This window comes from Felis catus, chromosome D2 (assembly GCF_018350175.1).
Source record: "Felis catus isolate Fca126 chromosome D2, F.catus_Fca126_mat1.0, whole genome shotgun sequence".
NCBI lineage: Eukaryota > Metazoa > Chordata > Mammalia > Carnivora > Felidae > Felis > Felis catus.
In genome coordinates, this window is record NC_058378.1 from 56669168 (window position 1) to 56689586 (window position 20419).

General features: G+C 48.4%; 2 protein-coding genes across 4 annotated transcripts in view; one reads left to right on the plus strand and one right to left on the minus strand.

The window, feature by feature from the left end:
* The window catches only part of PI4K2A (phosphatidylinositol 4-kinase type 2 alpha), a 32839-nt gene extending 21879 nt beyond the window's left edge, over nt 1-10960 (plus strand). Inside the window, exons 6-9 of the mRNA XM_023240802.2 lie at nt 1010-1109; nt 1836-1969; nt 2470-2529; nt 8477-10960. Coding sequence (XP_023096570.1) covers nt 1010-1109; nt 1836-1969; nt 2470-2529; nt 8477-8638 — 456 coding nt within the window. The 3' untranslated portion in view covers nt 8639-10960. The remainder of the gene's footprint in view (nt 1-1009; nt 1110-1835; nt 1970-2469; nt 2530-8476) is intronic.
* Nucleotides 10961-12015: 1055 nt separating this feature from the next.
* On the minus strand, nt 12016-19902 carry AVPI1 (arginine vasopressin induced 1). Of its 3 annotated transcripts, none has more exons than XM_003994277.6 (3): nt 19744-19902; nt 13596-13892; nt 12016-12595 (listed from the first exon to the last, which is right to left on the minus strand). In XM_003994277.6, exons 2-3 carry the CDS (start codon nt 13880-13882, stop codon nt 12436-12438), a joined length of 447 nt encoding a protein of 148 aa, XP_003994326.1. In that variant the 5' UTR covers nt 13883-13892; nt 19744-19902; the 3' UTR covers nt 12016-12435. The 3 variants fall into 3 exon arrangements, with proteins under 3 accessions (XP_003994326.1, XP_003994325.1, XP_044896454.1); XM_003994276.4 differs by lacking the exon at nt 19744-19902 and adding an exon at nt 19381-19737; XM_045040519.1 differs by lacking the exon at nt 19744-19902 and adding an exon at nt 18103-18303.
* Nucleotides 19903-20419: the final 517 nt, after the last annotated feature.

The window sequence follows — 20419 nt, forward strand, 5'->3', positions numbered from 1 at the left end:
TCGAACTCGCGGACCGCGAGATCGTGACCTGAGCTGAAGTTGGACGCTTAACCGACTGAGCCACCCAGGCGCCCCTGTCTAGCTTTTACTATAATTGACATATAACATTGTACAGGTTTAAGATGTACAACGTAGTAATTTGATGAATGTATATTTTGCAAAATGTTTATTTACCACAGCAAGGTTAGTTAACACATCCTCATAGTGTTTTTACTTTCTTCTCTAATAGTGGTTTTCATATTTTGTACATATCAGAATTACCTGGAAGCCTTATTAAAAATAGCACAGATTCTTCAAGGCTTTCCCCCACTAGGTCTGGAGTAAAACTTAGGCTTCCGCACTTTTAATAAGGTACCCTAGGGGATTCTGATGCCAGTATCCTGGACCCACAATCCCTGTTTCTGTGATGGCACCTGTGAGCCTGAGGCATGGAGCCAGGTAGACATTCATGGGAGTGTCTGACAGGCCATCATAGGTAGCCCGCCCCACTCTTTGCATTCGGCTCTTGTCCTTTTCCTTTTCACCTGTCCCTGAAATGGCAAGAAACTCTCTTGTGCAAGAGTAACCAACTGTTATCTTCCATGGTCCTCTTATCTCATGGGAAAGTGTGGTCACCAGTAAAGTAGCATCTGGTCCAGGTCTACAGAAAAGGATCTTGGCTGGCTGAATTTGATTTTTCTTTTTCCTTTTCATACTCTCAGGACTCTCACTGCCTTTTCCTAGGAAGAAAGGCTTAGAGTTACCTTTTGTTATTGTCAGTTTCCTTCTTAAGGAGGGCTGTGGCAACTCCTGGGGAAGTGTACCTTTCTTAGATAAGGAACTCTGAGAACCTTAAATAAGCCAAGTCAGAGGTGCCATAAATGTACTAAGCTCAGGTAACTATGGAAGCCAGTTCAGAGGTTGAATAAGGATTGGTGCCTGAGGGGGTTGGGTTGGGCTACTTTGCTACTACTTTAAAGGGCCTGAGACAGGTGGGACCCTAAGTATTTTGTCTTTCCTTGTTCTTCAGGACACAGACTGGGTGGTGGTGAAGGAGCCTGTTATCAAGGTGGCTGCTATCGACAATGGGCTGGCTTTCCCTCTGAAACACCCTGACTCCTGGAGGGCATGTAAGTCTCAAGACCATTGTGGTCTGGCTTTTTCTTGCTCTTCTCAATTTTTTCATCTATGGGGTGAAGATAATAATACCTCTACCACAGGATTGTTCTAAGAATTTGTAGAATGACGCAGCTCATGCATTTAGCACAGTAGCTGACACGTGGGGCAAGTACTGCAAAACGCAAGCTACTCTTGTCATTTTTGCCTGACATTAGTCCTGTTAGAAGCACAGAGTTGAATTTTCTCATCTGTGCTGCATTTTTCTCATTTTTTCTGAGGACTATCTTATTACAATTTATTATATTTGTGTTTCTAAATATAAGCTATCGTCAATGTTTTCTGTCTTCCTTGGTGACATCCTCGAAGCCAGCCCCTGCCCTGGTAATAACTGAGAAACTCTTAGAAAAAGAAAGGGAGATACAAGTAGAGGGTCACTAGCCCCTTTGCAGTACCAGTGTGTCTTTTCAGAAGGCCGATCTCAATGTCTCGTTGGTAGATAACTAGAAGTAACTAGAAGGTCTTGTGATGTCTGGGAAAGAGTACAAGCTCTGGGATTTGGCAGTCCTGGGTTTGAATCCTAATTCCTTCGCTTACTCTTTAGGCTTTAGGATTAACAGCCCTGGTAACATTTCTTTTCTGTCCTATGTCAAGTAAGAGAGCTGTTCTACCTTTGGCGGTGCTCTGATAGGTGGAGGACAGAGATGGGCAGCTTTGTTTTTTGCTTTTCTTCTTTTCAGATCCCTTTTACTGGGCCTGGTTGCCCCAGGCAAAAGTCCCGTTCTCTCAGGAGATCAAAGATCTGATTCTTCCAAAGATATCGGACCCTAACTTCGTCAAGGACTTGGAGGAGGACCTATATGAACTCTTCAAGGTTAGCCCTGGGAACCTCAACCTTGTAACTATATGGAAGAAGGAATTTCTAATGGCTTTTCTAACGGGTCCTGATACAAGCCAAGAGAGAATGGCTAACACTCTTCTGACTTGTGTCGGCCAATGAAGAGCAAACAAAATTCCCACATGTGGGCATCAAGACCTAGCTCGGGTTGGTTTGAAAAAAATTGACAGCCGTGATGAATCAACATGGGTTTGTCTTGCGTGTCACGGGGCTGCAGTGTATCTGTAGAGCTCGCCTTTTCCAATGGAGCACTAGAGGCCGGAATTCTACACAGTTCATAATGAGACTCGGGACAAGATATTCACTTGTTGTTTCTTTCCTCACCCGTGAAACAGAGAGTTCTTAGGGTGGTAGTTAACTTCACTAAGCCTCATAAACCTCATGTAAGTTTTCTTTACTAGAAAGTTTTTAATCGGGGGAAGAAAGTGGGTTCTTCTGAGAGATTCACGCAGGTTCCGTCTCCTGCCCTTTTGCAGAAAGATCCTGGTTTCGACAGGGGCCAGTTCCATAAGCAGATTGCTGTCATGCGAGGACAGGTAAGCCTGGGACTTCCTCCTGTTGTCATCCCTGGACTCTCTCCGGGAGGGTTATATGTTCATGCTGAGTAAATGTAAAGCTTGTGTTTTACACCCTTTTAGTCTATGCCGTACATATTTGTGACTCTGACTTAGCACATGGGTGAGGAAAGGTAGCCCTTTCAAATCTCCCACTTCTTCCACGGTGTCCAGTGCTTGGTGAGGCATTTATTATGAGCTCAGCTCTGTGCCTGTTGCTGGCTAGTTCATTGGTAAATTTACCCAGCGGCCCCTGTCTTCAAGTTGCTCAAGGCAGGCCATAGGCCTTGGTGGTTAAGAGCCAGCCTCTGGAGTCCGACTTCTTCACTACTTACAACCCCTGTGGCCTTGGGCCAGAGCCTTGGTTTCCTTGTTTATAAAATGTGACAATAATAATTCCTTGCAGAGTTGGCCAAAGGATTACATAAGATAAATGCATATCAAGTGTTCAGTAAAAATAATTACCTAGGGTTAGCACTCATATATTGATCGTGGTTATAATTTTTGTTATCGTTATAAGTTGCATTATTTCTTCTTTCTCCACTTTACCTTCAAAGAGAGCTAAGGAAACCCCTAGGGCATTCATTGTTGATCTTCAAAAGTAAAGACTGTGCCTGAAAAATTGTTTTAAAGCTCTGTAGAGCACTGACATTCTGCTTATCACTTTGATATTTTCTTTCTTTCTTTTTAATGTTTATTTATTTTTGGGGGGACAGAGAGAGAGTGTGTAAGTGGGGCAGAGAGGCAGAGGGAGAGAGATGATCCCAAGTAGTCTCCGTGCCCAGCGCAGAACCCAACTTGGGACTCAAACCCACGAACCATGACCTGAGCGAATATCAAGAGTCAGATGCTCAACCAACCAAGCTGCCCAGGCGCCCCAACTTTAAAGTCTTAAAGACATCTGGGATGGCATAGTGGGATGACTTAGTGGACACAGTGCCTGTGTTTGAATCCTGGCTCTGTCATTTATTGGCTCTGTCATTTATTGGTGAGGTCTTGGAGAAGTTGTTTAATCTCTCCTCCTTTTAGTGTGTCCATATGTAACATGGGGTTAATAATAGCTCCTATCTCATAGGGTTATTATGAGATCAATGGTTTAGAGTAGTACGTGGTGTATTGAAGTAATCAATATGTATTAGCGGTTTTGATTATGATTTTGTGTGCAGAAAAGGTAGGTTCTCACATCTTTAAAGGTCAAGAAGGTCTTTCCAGTCATAATTATGCATTTACCTCTACCTACGATTTAGGTAAAGGCTTCTTGTGAGAGCACCTCTTGGGCTTACTGAGTTCATGTTTCCTTGGAAGTGGGATGTACAGAGGTTTCAAGAGCTGCAGTTATTAGAGCTGCTTGAATACCCGTGATGTGGTCTTCCTCCGTTTCCCAAATAATGTAAGGGCCCAGTTAAGCTGGCAGAATTTTTGGAGACCTTAAAAGCCACATGATGTACTGTGGTATTATGGAACTCAGCATAAAGGAATGAACTTCTCAACCTTGTGTAGGCTATGCCTCTGTCCCTATTATACTATCTTCTCTAATCCCTTTCCAGCTCAGTCCCTTGCCAAAACCATAGCAACCCTCCTCTCATCATATCGGTCAGGGCCATTATCTAGAGTGGCAAAAGGGGGGGTGGGGTGGAAGAGTACAATTTTATCTTTCTCTCTGTCTTGTGCCCTTAATGTCCTTTGAGGGCCTTTTGGCCTCTTACGACTTAGAGTGCCTCCCTCTCAACACTGTAAGTTTCCATGAGCATCCAGCTCATTTCAGCAGGTAGGTGGCCAATATATCAGTCACATCCTTACTTGCTTACCAGTCACACACAACGAAGCAAGACGAGCCGCCACCTTGCAGAAATCTGACATACCACAGGGAAAGGAGGTCACAACCCTTTCCGTACCTGAGCTGTAATCACAGAGTGCCTATATGAGGGCCCTCGGCCAAAGGGGAAGAGTAAAGACCTTCCAGAGAGCTGGAGTTGGATGCCAGTTGTTACTCAAAGACTTTGCACCAGATGTTAGATCTACTGCGGGGTCTGAGGGAAAGTCTCTTTAAATGGCACTTTCAAAGATTTTATCCTTTAGCTTTATGTGCTACAGAATATGTGCTATCAATTTCCTGTCAGCTTTTTAATTTGAAGAATTTCAAACCTTAGTAAAGTAGGATCTTCTCCTAGATTCACCGGTTATTATAGTTAGCCACACTTGCTTTATCTCTGTATCTATTTGCTTGTATCTCTATAGGTTATCTATCTGAGGAATATCTATCTCTACAAATGTAGCTAATTTCTCTCTTTAATATAACTGTATAATTTGTCTCTCTCTAGATAGATAGATTGATACATTTTATTTTTGGCCAAATCTTTTGAAAGTAAGCTGTAGATAATTTGACATTTTACCCCAAATAACTTCAGCATGCATAAAAGGCAGCTTGTAACCCAGAGAATAATAGGGGAAGCACAGGAAGAACCAGCCAGGGCAGGTTTAAAATTCTCTGTCTCTTGGGGCACCTGGGTGGCTCTGTGAGTTAAGTGTCCAACTCTTGATTTCGGTTCAGGTCATGATCTCATGGTTCATGGGTTCAAGCCCCTCATTGGGCTCTGTGCTGACAGCATGGAGTCTGCTTGGGATTCTCTCTCCATCTCTCTCTGCCCCTCCCTCCCCAAATAAAGTAAAGAAACTTAAAAAAAAAAAATCCTGCCTCTTAAGTTGGGTGGTTTCCTGCATAATTCACTCCAATTCCATTTGAAACTCCTTTTCATTCTCTACCCAGAGTTTGTGCTCAAGGCTCTTTGAAGCAGTGGAGGATGCTGACAGATACTAAAACAATGAAGTAAAACAGAATTAATTACAGATAGGATCCACTTCTGACTTCTCACCTCTGTTTCAGGTGTATCTCTGCCTCTTCATGGGCAGCGTTTGCAGGCCAGGGATATTTGTGGCTTAAAGGCCGTGTGTCTCTGTGATTTGAGGGTCCAGCCTTTCTTACCCTCCCCTCTGTCTGTGGCCTGGCCATGAAAATCTTCAATATCTGGCGGTTTAAAGAAGGCTATCATAGGGGTGCCTGGCTGGCTCAGTTAGTAGAATGTGTGACTCTTGATCTCGGGGTTGTGAGTTCAAGCCCCATATTGGTTACAGACATTATTTAAAATAAAATCTTTTTATTTGTTTAACTTTTTAAAGAGACAGTGTGTGAGCAGGGGAGATAGGCAGAGGGAGAGAGAGAGAATCTCAAGCAGGCTCCGTGCTCAGCATAGAGCCTAATGCGGGGCTTCATCGCACTACCCTGGGATGGTGACCTGAGTTGAAATCAAGAGTTGGGCCATCAACTGACTGAGCCACCCAGATGCCCCATACTTAAAAATAAAAGCTTTTTTTTTTTTAATTTGTTTTTAATGTTTATTCATTTTTGAGAGACAGAGAGAGACAGAGTGTGAGCAGGGAGGGGGAGAAAGGGAGACACAGAATCCGAAGTAGGCTCCAGGCTCCGAGCTGTTAGCACAGAGCCTGACACGGGACTCAAACTCACAAACCGTGAGATCATGACCTGAGCTGAAGTCGGATGCTTAACCGACTGAGCCACCCAGGCGCCTCTTAAAAATAAAATCTTAAGGGGCTTCTGGGTGGCTCGGTCAGTTGAGTGTCTGATTTTTTTTTTTTTTTTTTTTGGCGTCTGAGTCTTGATTTGAGCTCAGGTCATGATCTCATAGTTTGTGAGTTCAAGCCCCACTCTGGGCTCTGTGCTGGCAAGGTGGAGCCTGCTTGGGATATTCTCTCTCTCTCTCTCTCTCTCTCTCTCTCTCTCTTTCTCTCTCTCTCCTCTCTCTCTCTCTCTCTCCTCTCTCTCTCTCTTTCTATCTTTCTTTCTCTCTCTCTGCCCCACCCTCTCCCACCCCCCTCTCTTCTCAGAATAAACTTAAATAAAATCTTAAAAATAAATTTAAAAAATCTTAAAAAAAATTTTTTTTTAAGATTTACTTACCTTGAGAGAGAGTGTGTGAGCAGGCGAGGGACCGAGAGAAAGAGAATCCTAAGCAGTCTCTGCGCTGTCAGTGCAGAGCCTGATGCAGGGCTCAAACTCATGCACTGTAAGATCAGGACCTGAGCGGAAATCAAGAGTCAGTCACTTGACCAACTGAGCCACCCAGGCGCCCCATAAATAAAATCTTAAAAAAAAAAAAAAAAAAGAAAAGAAACTGGGGCGCCTGAGTGGCTCAGTTGGTTAAGCCACTTTGGCACAAGTCATGATCTCACTGCTCGCGAGTTCCAGCCCTGCATCGGGCTCTGTGCTGACAGCTCACAGCCTGGAGCCTGCTTCCGATTCCATCTCCATCTCTCTGCCTCTCCCCTGCTCACACTCTGTCTCTCTCTCTTTCTCTCAAATATTAAACAAACAAACAAATAAATAAAAACATAAAAAAAAAAGAAACTTTTAGAAAGCAAGCAAGCAAGCAGGCTATTATCAGACTACTTCCACTTTTGTACTCTCCTATCAGAGAAGATAGATGGTGGTGATTCTAATTTTGGCAAACGTGTCCCCATGGACACATTTCTGAAATATCTGTAAAAAACAGACTGAAGTTGGTAAAGAGCTATGTTGTATCCTGAATGGGATCCTGAAATCAAAAAAGAACTGCACTGGAAAAGCTAATGAAATCCAAATTAAGTCTGGCGTTTGGTTAATAGTAATGTTCCACTGTTAATTTCTTAGTTTTGGTAAATGTGCCATAGTTCTATAAAAATTTAACATTAGGAAAAACTGGTAAATGGTGTACAGGAACTCTCTGTACTATCTTTGTAACTTTTCTGTAAGTCTAAAGTTATTCCAAAGTAAAAATTTTACTCAAAAAGACTCACAAAAACGATGATAAAGAGACAGCATTAGGGGTGCCTGGGGGCTCAGTCAGTTAAGCACCTGACTCGATCTTGGCTCAGGTCATGATCTCATGGTTTGTGAGATTGAGCCTCATGTTGGGCTCTGCGCTGACAGTGCGAAGCCTGCTGGGGATTCTCTCTCTCTCTCCCTCTGCCCCTCTCCTGCTCGTGCTCTGTCTCCCTCAAAATAAATAAATAACCTTAAAAAAAAAAAAAAAGATAGCAGTAGAGGGAGAAGCCAACTGAAATGTTGGCTTTCTCCCAAATATATGGTCTTTGTAGGAAAATCAGAAAATAAGTATAAACAACCATGAACAAATAAAAATCACCTATAATTCCTTGACCCAGAGATAATCAGTGCCAAGTTCCAGAATTTTTTTCTCTGCAGATAGGTAGATAGAATTTTAGAAAATGAAGGTAGAGTCTTTACATCATAATACTGGCTCCTGTCTCTGTCCTTTGCTATCTAATGACATTGTGATCAGCTTTCCATGGCAATAAAATCTATCTTTTAATTGCTGTTTCTTAGCCCTTACATTATTAACTGTTCCCATACTCTGAGGCATTTATACCATTTTTACCGCTAAAAACAATACTGCACTGTATTAGTTGAAACTAAGTGTTTTGTGCCTATCCATGATTGTTTCTTTAGTTCCTAAAAGTGGAATTGCTGAGTCAGAGGGCCTGTTCACTTTTAAGCCTTTATCGTCTGCTTGCCTTTCTGAAAAACTGGCCCAGGGTCCAGCCCCCCAGCTTGGCTCTGAACTGTCCCCACCTCTGAGGCATCTTCTTCTTCTGTATCCTTACTAATGGGAAGGGGAAAAAATGGGAGGTTTTTGTTTTCATTTGTATTTTTTAAATGACTGGAGAGGTTTCCATTTTTCGTATTTTGCTCGTTTATATTCCTACTTCTGGAAATACCCTAGGTGTATAGTTTTTCATTTGTGTGTTGTTTATTTTTGTATTGATTTATGGGAGCACTCTGTCAGCAGGTCTCCCTTCAGAGGCAGACCAGGATGCCTTGGTCTTTTCCTCACTGATCTTATTTTTCCTACTGCAGATCCTAAATCTGACCCAGGCCCTGAAAGACAACAAGAGTCCCCTGCACCTTGTCCAGATGCCACCCGTGATTGTCGAGACGGCCCGTTCCCACCAGCGGTCTTCTAGCGAGTCCTACACACAGAGCTTTCAGAGTCGGAAGCCCTTCTTTTCATGGTGGTAGCCCGAGAGTCAGACAGAGACCTACTGTTCGAGACTCGGGCTGGGAGGAAGCCTGGGGGTGGGTTGCAGGAAAAGCCCGAGAAGCCGGTGGAGAGCAGTGCCCTTGAGAGCCCTTCTTCTCTGCTCGTCACCCCCCTCAGGGCTTTCCCAAGCACAGGGAGAAGCACAATCAGAGGGACAGTGTGTGCCTGTGGGCCCTTCTGAGTGCTAGGGAGGGCTGGAGCCTCCGCGCAGGTAGTCCAGATGCCCGGGAAGGAGCAGCTCCCTTCCAGCATCCCCTGGGGCAGGCTGGGAAATTCCCTTCCCTCCCTGACACCCTGCTCTGTGGCAATTCCTCATTATATTCTGCATCAGAAAACAGACAGACAAATACACATTTAAATATTAGTAGCAAAACCGAGGCAGATTCCCAGATCCTCTCAGGTCAGAAACCTCTGATCCAGACCTAAATTTGCATGGACCCAGATGCTCAGGTGCCTCACAGTTCCTTACTCCCATGGACCAAGGCAGCTGGGTGATTCAGAGGGCAACTGGGTGACTCACCAGTTGGGACAGACAGAAGCCACACCTTTCCTTTGGGTTTTTGCCAAGTTTTCTTCCCCTTCTCCCACCAGTGCAATAGGGTGACCGAAAGCCTCCCAACCCAGTTCTCGCAGCGGGGACACTTTTGCTCCAGAACTCTTAGTGGTTGTGCATATGATTGTAGAGATTGGCTCTGCTCTCTGCCCTTCTAGGGACACAGTGTCTCTAGTCCAGGCTTGCAGTTTGCCCGTCATTCAGGCAAAGGCAAGAGGGCAGAAGCGGCTCCCCCAGTATGCACAAGCCATCCGTTTGGCCTGAGTACATGCCGGGGGCCGTAACTGGTCTGTGGGCAAACATCCCAGCCTTGCTTCCCCAGTCTCGGTGACAGACACCCCGGTCCTCTTATTTGTTTCTGTTGTTTCAGATATTTTTTTTTCTCGACACTTTTCCCTCAGGGGGTTCAGTTTTGGGTTCTGGAGTGGGTCTCAGTGAGGATTCTGGGATGCATCTCAGCTCATAGGAGGACAGGATATTAGGTCCCTGGACTTCTTTTTATGCGACCACTGCTGCTGCTTGGCGGAGGTAATGGGACTCATATTCTCTTCCTAGTCGGCAGCTTCCCTTTGCTCCCTGACTTCTTGTTCTAGGCCAATTTTTCCATGGCTTCTTGAGAAAGGCAGGGCCCAAAGGAGAAGGGCCTTCAAACTGTCCCCTAGAGCCTGCCCAGTTCAATGTGCATCTTCCTGCTTCCCTGTCTCTTTTCCCTCAGCTGTCCCCCTTGCCAGGTGTCCGAGCCCTTTCTACACCAAAGCAAAGAATGGCCTCAGGAGAGAGTAGAGAGGGTGCCATCTGTGGCTAAGGGGCAGTTCTGTGCTACTGGACACTTCAAGATTCTGGCACCCTGCGATTGGTCAATCAGTCTTGGAAAGAAACGATCTTGAAGGTTTGAAAAACAACCAAAGAAAGGGAGCGAGGACTATGGCTGCGTGCCCTCTGCTTGCCCAGCTCCCACTGCCCAGGAGGCAGAGCAGAGATGTGCAGCCCTCTCGTCAGCTGGGCCAAGCTGGTCCCTTTGCATCCTAGCCCCCAGGGGCCAGCTTGTGCCGGGGGGGCCCCCCAGCTGACAGGAGGAGTCTCTGGGAGCTGGGTACGCATGCCCTGTGGACAAAGGCACAGCTCCTAACCCTGACAATCTCATTCAGCTGGCCTGGAATCTAACCTTGGGGACCATGTTTGTGACAGTGCCTGCCCCCAGACTGTAGGAGCAGCAGGGCTCCCAGAGGCCAGAAGGGACCCAGGTGTGCTTGGCTCTCCAAAGATCTCTCTCCACAAACCTGTCAGTAAAGCTTCCCACCTGGGCGTCGAGAGAGCCTAAGCTGTCTTAGAGGAGGCTGGGGGAAGCCAGCCTGTGCAAGTAGGTCTGCACATCACCCTCATCTAGACCAGCTCTGTGATGAGAAGGAAATCGAGTCCAACGTACGAGGGGGCTGGCCCCAGTCCTGGCAGGCGGGAGCGTGGGCCATCCTTTCCTGGCATGTTTCCATTCTCTTTGAAGCCTGGACTCAGGTTGCCTTGAATGTGGACTAGGGAGAGCCAGGAGCCTCAAAGTGCCAGGGCAGGCTTCTGGGCGGCACTCACAGAACAGCCGGGCCCTCTGTCAGCCGCAGGCCCTGTCCCCGTGTCAGGGAGGAGAGGCCGGGCTGGGAGAGTACTGCTGCCTGTGTTCTTCCAACGCACTGTAGAACTTGTATGTAATGTATTTAAATCAATGCAAATGTATGAATAACAAGTCCAATTCTGACCTTTTTTGTCTAGTTTTCTTGGGTGAAAGGAAGACAAGGTAGAATGCAGTTTTAAGGACAAAGAACCATGTGTTTCCATGGAATCGCTGAGATACAGCCCCAAAGTTATACAGGTCCTCATTTCCAAGGTCCCAGTGCTCTAAAAACCAGAAATATTTTCATTGACTCATTTGACACCAAAACCTGACCTGACCCTACACTGGTGTGAATTGAAGCTATTTGTAACCATGATGTTTTCCTCTTAGTGTATTTGTTGCAGAAATACTCATGTTTTGTTATATTTCCCTACTAGGGATTATGCAGTATTTGCACTGAGTACTTCCTACAAGCTGAAAAAATTCTGAGTAACAAAATCCTCTAGCCCTATGGGTTTGGGATGAGGAATGTGCTCTGCTTCTCTTCTTAGCCACAAGAGGGCAGCGTATCCTTTGTGCGCATCACTGCCTGCTTGAAGCACTTTGAACCCTGGGTCCTTCCTTTAAAGGGTGGGTAATGGGACAGATAGGATGCCTGGGAAACAGAGGTGAATGCTAATGAGCACATAATATGCTGTTGAGGTGAAGCCAGTAGAAGTAGTCAAAAATCCTCCCCTTAAAGGTTATCAGGCTACAGGGAATCTCAGATAATGCTGGAGGCTCAAGAACGATTGGTCCAACTGTTGACCCACCTCAGGATGGTTGGCCCATGGGGATAAAGATGCCATCTGAGGAGCTGGCAGCCACTCCTTTGCAGGCTCACTGCCCACTGTGCAAGGCGGACTGGAATAGTCTTTCCCCTTCTAGAACTGGCAAGAGGCCAAGAACCCTCTCTCTCCTGTGGATCAGGACTGCCTACGGAAATGCTTCCATCTCCCGATCTCTGGAAAAGGAGGCTTTAGCACAGAGGATCTAGGGGATGGGGGGTGGTGGGTGTTGCTCTCGGGGGAAAAGGACGCCTGGCCTATTTTCTCCTTCCCGGGAACACCCCTTCCCTGCAATAAGTGCAAGCCCTCACCCCCTGGCTCCAGAATGTCCATTGAAGAAGCCTCCCTTTCTGTGACAGACTCACACAGTTCTTGATGCAAATGTTTTTATTTTGCCACTTAAACCACGGTTTCCTCGCACTAGCCTGACAGGCAGGGGTGTGGGCAGGTGGCTGGACCATGGGTTACAGTAGTAGCAGGAGGGTTAGTAGCAGGAGTGGTGAGATGCTCAGTCTCCGTGCCCATCGCTGGACTCCCAGGGGGATATCATGCAGCCCGAGTATACTGTCGGGTGGGAAGAGCTGAGGCAGGAATGGGTCCCACATGGTGTAGAGCTCAGGGGACACCTCCAGTCCTGTTCTGAACGGAGCAGGCCAGTGGTAGTGGCCTTCCATTTACCACTGTGGGGCTGTCTGCCTCCAGTCTGTCTTCCTTCTTCACTTCCTGGGCCCTTTGGCAAAAGTCCCTGTGATTCCTGGGGAAGTTACTGCCGTTCCCAGCCCCTTCCCTGGATCAGTGTCTGATCTGATGGAGGTAGCTTGTGGGGCCTGGCTTCTTCCAGTTCCGGCGGATCCTGGCACTTGTCCTCCTGGAGTTCAGATACTGATCGCCAGAGGCCATCTCTGTGGCACCACTCTGTGGGTCGGCCAGTGGAGCACGGGGCTCGGGGATTCTGCAGGGAACAAGTGTGTGATAGGCCCAAATCAATAGGAAGAACAGAATGCAGGCTAAAGAGATTTTGGTCAGGATGAACTAAACACACCGTTTGGGGCAAAATGAGACCAGGGCTCTGGACTCGTCTGCCCCCCTGATTGCTAAAGACTAGGCAAAGCTTTCAGATTTCTTTTCTGTAAAGAGAGCTGGACTAGATCGGGGTGTGTGACAACTCAGCCTTTCTCCAGCTTCATGCTGTACTTGTGGCAGCCATCATTAGTCAGCCGTGATACGAGACTGGAGGAACCAAGAATCCTCCTTAGCAAGATGTTTTAAATTGGGATTGCAAGTCAGCTAAAGTTCATATGAGCAAGAGGCTGATTTGCTCCCCCTGGACCTGATGACTCGGAAGACCTATCCAGGACTAATATTCTGACTCTGGGGCCCGAGAAGGCAGCGGGAAGAATGGAGAGCAGAGTGTAACCCACAGTGATTGGCTAGGCTGTGTGGCTCGGCTCAACCCTGTGGGGCTCGCTGTTCCTAGGCTGTCAGTGACCTAGGCAAAGAGGAGGATGACTAGGGGAAGTTGGAAGTTCCTCAACAATTTTTAACCCTCAGTGCCTCTACTGAACCTTCCTACGCTATATTCTCTGTAATTCCACAGGCAAGATCTTAACCAGGTTTACTCTTGATTTGTTACCTCTTCTGCAACAGGGAAACACATTTTTTTCCTCCCAAACAATAGTCCCTCCCACTTGGCTGAGAATCACTGCAAAATGAGGTGGCACTGATAGGACCCAGGCATTCCCTTCTGTGGAAGTTCACAAGATCCTACAGGACTCCAACAGTAACAGCAATCGTAGGCACTGTGTACCTCCCCCCCCCCCCCCCCCCCCCCCCCATGGCAGATACTTTACAGTGAGGCCAAGTCAGTAGCTCCAGGTCATACAGCCAGAAAATGGTGGAAGGAGCATCAGTAGTGCCCCCCTTCCCTCAGGCCTCCAGTTCCAGGAACCCACCTGAGCCGGCTGCAGTGGTGCAGTGAGTGGCCCAGGGGTTTTGGCCGGGGGGGCCTCTTCCTACGCAGCCTCCTCAAGGCCTCTGCCACACGGTGGTCTCCCGCACACTCCCAGATGATCTGTGCCCGCTCTTCGGCCAGCTGGTCCCCACTGCGCTGAAACAGGCCCTGGATCTGCAGCAGCTCGGCATCCTGGAAGATGTTGGCTGTGGCCTGCTTGCGGCCCCGGGCCTCAGCCGGGGCCTGCCAGGGGGGCGGCTCGCTCACCACAGAGGCGGGCGTTCCCATCCTGGGTGCTCTGGGGAAGGAAAGCACGGAGAGGCATCAGCTCAGCAGGCCCTTCCCAAACCTGGGGTCCTGACGGATATGAGGGCTTCTGGTGTTTCTGTTCTCCAGGAGCCAATGTGCAGTAAGTCTTGACTTAAAATCACTCCAATTGCCAGGGCACCTGGGGGAAATTATATGCATAAGGATAGCCAGACTTTATTATAAAGTGCTTATGAGTGCGACACATGTACTACCTCCCTGAAGAGGCCCGGCAACCAGTGAAGTAAGACTTGTTTATCCCCACCGTGCAGATGAAGTACAGCTCAGTTGAAACGATCCTTCCACAGACACGAAGCCTTGGTTAAGTGCAGAGCCAGGAGTAGCACCCAGGTCTGTGGTTCTAAAGCCCAGGCAGACCCCAGGACATCCAGGTCGTAAAGACGACACAGCAGCAGCCACGGAAATGTGTCGAGCATTTCACATGTATTGGGCACCGCTGTAAGAGTCGTAGTCACGTCACGTCATTGAAATGTGAGCACGACAGCCATATGCGGTAGGGGCTGTACCCTCGTTTCACAAATGAAGAAACTGAAGGACAGATCCAGATACTGCTGATGCCAAGGCCCAGGCTCTTAGCACAGAAGTGAGAAAGGGGTATGACGTTGGGCTACCCAGGCTGGAATCCCACTTCTAGCCACCTCCGCCACTTACTGGCTCAGCTGCTTCCTGTGTAAACTTCTCAAACTATACCAATTTCGGCCTGTAGTGAGGACTGAGTGAAGGCAGCGTTAAGAACAGTGTTCAGTGTTCTACTATTCTGCTTTTCCATCTGTAAAACTGAGAACAGTCATCCCACCTATTTTCAAGACCCTCAGAGACAAACCAAGTCCGTACAGTTTAACAAACACAGTATGAAACAGACCAGTCAGATCTAACTGTAGTCCAAAAGGCCATGGAGAGGAACGTAGGGACGAAGACGCAGCTACAGGGTTAGAATATACAACCGTGGGCAGAGGCTGAAATCTTAGAAGTTTAATTAAAAGGAAGACTTATGTCCAAGTCCTCCCCCACCTTGCCGAAAATGAAAATTAAATGGTCTTCCTCAGTTCGAGAGAGTTCCACCTTGAATAATAAAGGCATAAGAGGCTCACTCACCCCACCCTTGTCTAGTACAGCCTGAAAAAGTTACGAGATTGGAAGGCAGACTAGAGACAAGGAGGACCAAGGACTCTGGCACAACACAGAACTGGGCTTGAATCCCAGCCCTGCCACCTTCTTAGCTATGACCCTAGGCAAGTTACCCAACCTCTCTGAGCCTCTTTGCTCAGCTGTAAAATGGGGCTCATAACCGCTTCCCAGGATTGTTGTAAGGATTGAATGAGTCTAGTGTGGTATCAGGTACCTGATAAGAGCCAAATAAACGAAATGCCCACCTGCTGCCCTTTTGACACTAGCTTAAAAGGGGGCGGGGGGAGCAAAAATTAAAGCATTTAAACACAAAACGTCCATGCTCACCGTGACAAACCCACACAGAATGGAAATCATAAAAAACGCGTTCCCAGCTTCCAGTGAGTGCTCAGTCTGCTTGCAGAGTGGCCCCGGCTCGCACCTGCCTTTACTCTCCTGAGAGTTTGAACCATCTCCCCATCCCGTGTAGATTCCTCAAATGTAACTGGCCCTCCCTTTCCCTGGCTTTCCCTCCTCACCTCAACAGCCACCCTCCTCATTCCAGTAATTTCCACACTCCCCCTGTCCCAGTGTCTAGGCCTATTAGAACCTCACTCTCTTCAAAAGATTTAATAACTAAAACCTGTAGAAGATTTTCAGGTAAATTAACTTCATAAAAATTGTGCTTTTTATCTGGAAATGGGAATTTAAAAATCTACCTCTCCTTGGGCACTATTATGGAATCCAGTTAACAACCTTGTATGTGTGGTAATTAAATCCCCTGAGCTGGATAATAAAAATACACTGTGACCAGAAAACAGTCACCAAGTAACACTGTCAGGCTGATAAAGGAAAAAAGCTAACTATGGGGCATTTACTCGGCACCAGGCAACGTGGCAATATGCATGATATCATCTGATCCTCAAAAGCACTCTAGGAGTGGACGCTGTTACCCTCACCCCAGCGCACAGTGGGGCAAAGGAAGGCAAGATACAGATGAAATGCCGGTGGCTCAGCCAAGGTCAGGACCCGGTGTAAGGGGACTGCAACCGTGTATGAAAACCACAGCTGCCTTCACAGCCAAGCAGCTCAGAGCGTATTTCTTCCCATCGCTCCTGTGGGGGTGTCTCACTGTTCTTACCTGATTCACAAAGGAGGAAACCTCCAGTGGGAAAGGAAGAACAATGAACACATGCACACGAGGCAGGGGCGGGGTGGTAGAATTTATTTTAATCTTTTTGTTAACGTCAGAGCTGTTTACTGTTTGACCAGCTGTTCTAGCCTTAACCTGCGGCACTCTGAAGAGGAAGATCCCCAGCTCCCACAAAAGAAATCTGGAACTGCAACCCAGCCCAGTGCACAGAGTACTGGCTCATGAGTCAGAGGACTACGTCCGGGCCCTAGTTCTGCCACTCAGCGGCCAAGGGGCCTCAGGCACTTCACGTCACCTCCATGGGCCTCGGTTTCCCTCTACATCTGTAAGAAGAACAGGATGATTATGCTCTCAGAGGGCGTGTGCAGAGTCCATGATTCTGGGGAGACCAGGTCTGTACAGAAGCAGCAGTTGGATTTGCTTGTCTGCCAAGGCCATGTGTGGACAGGTCTGGCTAATATCAGGTGCCAGGAAATTCCCCAACCAATAGTTCCCCTTTTCTGCCCTCCTCAATCTTCCATGGAGACAACACACTGTTTTGCTGCTGTGGGATGTGGGGTTAGGGCGTGGGAGAAGGCAGAGAGATCACTGCTGTAAAGCACTCCAGTGACCCAGGCTGGCTGTGGCCTAGCCCGGGGCAGACTCCTCCTCTGGTCTGGGTGGTGGGACAAGGGGTGATCCTGCTTCTCTCAGACTCAGGCCCTCTTACCCTCCCTTCAGGGAAAATGGCAACAGGATGAAGCAGCAGCGGCCTCAGGGATGGCTTGGAGCCTGACTTCCCAGATGGCCCCAGCCACCTCTGCCAGGCTGCAAGGGCCTACAAGGCCCTGCCTCCAGCCTCTAGCCTCCACGTTACAGTGAGTTACACACACCAACAAACCATCTGGGTGAGTCTGGGCCAGTTTCCACCGTACCCTCCGTGCACCGTGGGGTGGGGAGCCTTGGCACCCCCAGATTTTGAGATCCTCACTCTTGGCTCTGCCTCCCACCCTGGGATTCAGCCAGCAGTGAGACTGGGAATAAAAATCCATGTATTGCACATAGGATTAGATGTAAACTTGGGGAAAACTGAGTCAGAACTTTTATTATCAAAAGAAATTTTTAAAAAAGATTTTATTTTTACTTATACACTTAACTGACTGAGCCACCCAGGCGCCCCTACTTTTATTATTTTTTAAAGATTTTATTTTATTTTTTAAAGGAATCCTAACCTCTCTCTTTTTTTAAGTTTATTTTTATTTATTTTGAGAGAGAGAGAAAGAGAGCATGAGAGAGGGAGGGGCAGAGAGAGAGGGAGAGAGAGACAATCCCAAGAAGGCTCCACACCGTCAGTGCAGAGCCCGATGTGGGGCTTGATCCTAGGAACCGTGACATCATGACCTGAGCTGAGATCAAGAGCTCGACACTTAACCAAATAAGCCACCCAGGCACCCCAAAGATTTTATATTTAAGTAATCTCTACACCCAATGTGGGGCTCGAACTTTCAACCCTGAGATCAAGAGTGGCTTGCTCTACTGACTGAGCCAGCCAGCCTCCCCAGAAAAAAACATTTCCTATCTTATTCAATGTGTGATTCCCCCCCTCTCCCCCAATTTCTTAGATAAGACCTGAATCCAGGAAAGTCAGTGTATGCTTGAACAATGGTACTTTTCTACACTAGAAAATGACACCACAGGCCTATTAAAAGATTACAAATGGATCTTTCATTCCAGAATTGACATGAAAGAATATAAACATGAGTCTGTAAGCAAATGAGTAAAAACTCATTTGCCAATTGCAATTTGACACAAGCTAGCTTAAAAAATGAACCCCCAAAGTAAATATCAAATGTTGAAAATGACAAAGTTCAACTTGCTTTGAAATAGGCAATAAATGAACTATAGAGCTTTAACAAAGACATATATTTAAAAAGTGACTCACCACGCAATGAATTTGCAACATATGTAGTGCGCAATTGAGCATCTTTTGTGGTATATGAAGCTCAGTTCAGACAGCTATTCTGACTGGTGTCAGGGAGGCACAGGTATCCACAAGAGGCAGAGCACACTTGGTGTGAGCCGGGGGGCAACTGCTTCCACACTCAGCTCACCTCCTTCAGATAACTCTGGTGATGGTAATAATCTGTAATCGGAGGCAAAGGGCCTCTTGGGATAAGAACTGGAGGCTCTGGCCCAAGGCCCAAATCAACACTTGTGGCCCTGGACTGCTTCCCTGACCCTGGACAGCTGCCAAAATCTGTGGCTCTTCCAGTGGGAGGTCCAGTCCACATGGCAGTGTGAGCACCCCCCCCCCCCTTTAGGGCCTAGCCCCGGCCAGGAGCGCCTGAGAGAACTGCACACGTTTGTCTCCAAACCTAATGTGGACGTGGAAAAGGGAACGGGGACCTACCCCCAGACCAGTTCTCAGATATGACCGGAAGAGAAACTCTAGATCTAGCAGTAACTCTTTTCAATGGTTCAAGAACCCTGAATTCTGGCTGTGCCACTGATAACCGAGTGACGTTGGCAAGCCCGTTTCCCCTGCCTCATTTTGCTCATCATTAAAATAGTGAGAAGAGTGAGAACAAACAACCCTCAAGGGAATAAGGGAGATAAAAGTACGTGAAAGCGTCCATCTCGGTACATTATACCATGAATGAGTGATGTTAAGGGAAAGGCTGTTTAACAACCAGACAGTATAGAACCATTTTCATTTTCATGAAACTCCCTCAAAAGGGGACTACACTCTTGGGGAAAGAGGGTAAAGGGAGATGGATTCATCTGTGGACTTTTAAGTCACGGCTGCCATTGAGGCAGCTTGCTTTGTGTCAAGCACAGAACATCATTTTCAAATAGGTAATCTCTTTAATCCTCACTCCTACGAGGAGCACTCTGGTTATACCCATTTTACAGATGAGAAACCTGAGCTCAGAAAGGTTAAGTAACTTGCCCAAAGTCAAACAGGAGGTAACTGATGATATACCCAGGTAGTATATGATCCCAGCGCCCAGGCTCTCAACCACTCTTATCTTTGTTCCTGCCAGATGGCTGACGAGGTCTTCGGGGGAAGGAATGACCCAGGAGGCTCTGAAACCTCTCGAGCCTGCTATCTGCTTCTGCGGGTTTCGGAAGGCGCAGGGATTGAAAGTCAGATCTCCTAAGGCAGCCTCGGCGCCCTCAGCACTCCGCGGCCCCGCGGGGAGTCGGAGTGATTACTCACCACGCTGAAGGGCAGCGTCGACAGACCTCAAATCGGGATGGGGCAAGCTAAGATGTGCCCACCCCAAACCCTTCACGGCCTTTCGAAAGGGCGGGCGTAGCTCTGCGCTTCCTGCTGTGAAGGTGCTCACAAGGACCGGGCGGCGTTCGCCCACAGGACGAGAGCTCGGGAGGGGATATCCTGGCCCAGATCGCTGGGCGAAACCCCCGGCACAGATCGGTCCCCGGGGCTCAGACGTGGCCGCTTCGCACAACGCCGTGCCCTAAAGTGGCCCTGCGGGTTCGGGTCCCAGCGGCACCCGGGCTCTGACGGCCGGCCCGCCCGCTCCTACCGCAGCGCGAGCGGGGCCGCCGACCTACGTACCTGGCTGCCCAAGGCGGGCCACCTAGGTCACAGCCGCGACTCCCGGGAGAAAACGCTCCCCAGCCGGGGAAGAGCCAATCCTCGGCCAAGCCCTGGTGAGAGCTCCGGAGAGAGCCTTCCAAAATCGAACGCGGAGACTCTGTGGGCCAATCATCAGCAACAGAGCAGCGAGGGGCGTGTTCAGGCTCCGCCTCCTTCCCTTCGCCGGCCCCGAAACCCGAGTGCGAAGATTCCCCGGGTCCAATCAGCAGCGGAGTAGCGGCGAGGGGCGTGTCCGCCGGGGCCCCTTCCCTCCGCCCTCGGCCGCCCTAGCGCGGCGCCCGGAGGCTCCCCCTTCATTGACGTCAGTCCCCTAGGAGAGCGCGGTTTTGCTGGCGCGGGAGCGGGCGGGGCCGCATTCCAGCCTCCGGGTGCGGCGGCTGCGAGCCCAGCCGGGTACACGTGACGGGTGCCCCCTCTCCTGGGCCCGAGGCCAGCGCTCAAGGCGCCGCGCTCCCTGCCGCGTGTGGCCCTCTGCAAATAGACCTGCAGTTCCTTAAATTCACTTCCCAGACAGACCACTTGCCTTCTGGCTCCTGCTTTGAGGGAAAGGAAGGGATAGTCAGACCTTGAGCTTCAAAGCTGGAATGTCGTGGGTTCGAGTATTACAGCAGCTGTGTCACCTTGGGCCAGTTAC

Coding starts and splice junctions, on each gene's coding strand:
- AVPI1 (XM_003994277.6), bottom strand. CDS start 13,882: ATGGGAACGCCCGCCTCTGTGGTGAGCGAGCCGCCCCCCTGGCAGGCC. Junction 12,596..13,595: donor CACCACTGCAGCCGGCTCAG/GTGGGTTCCTGG, acceptor TGTTCCCTGCAG/AATCCCCGAGCCCCGTGCTC.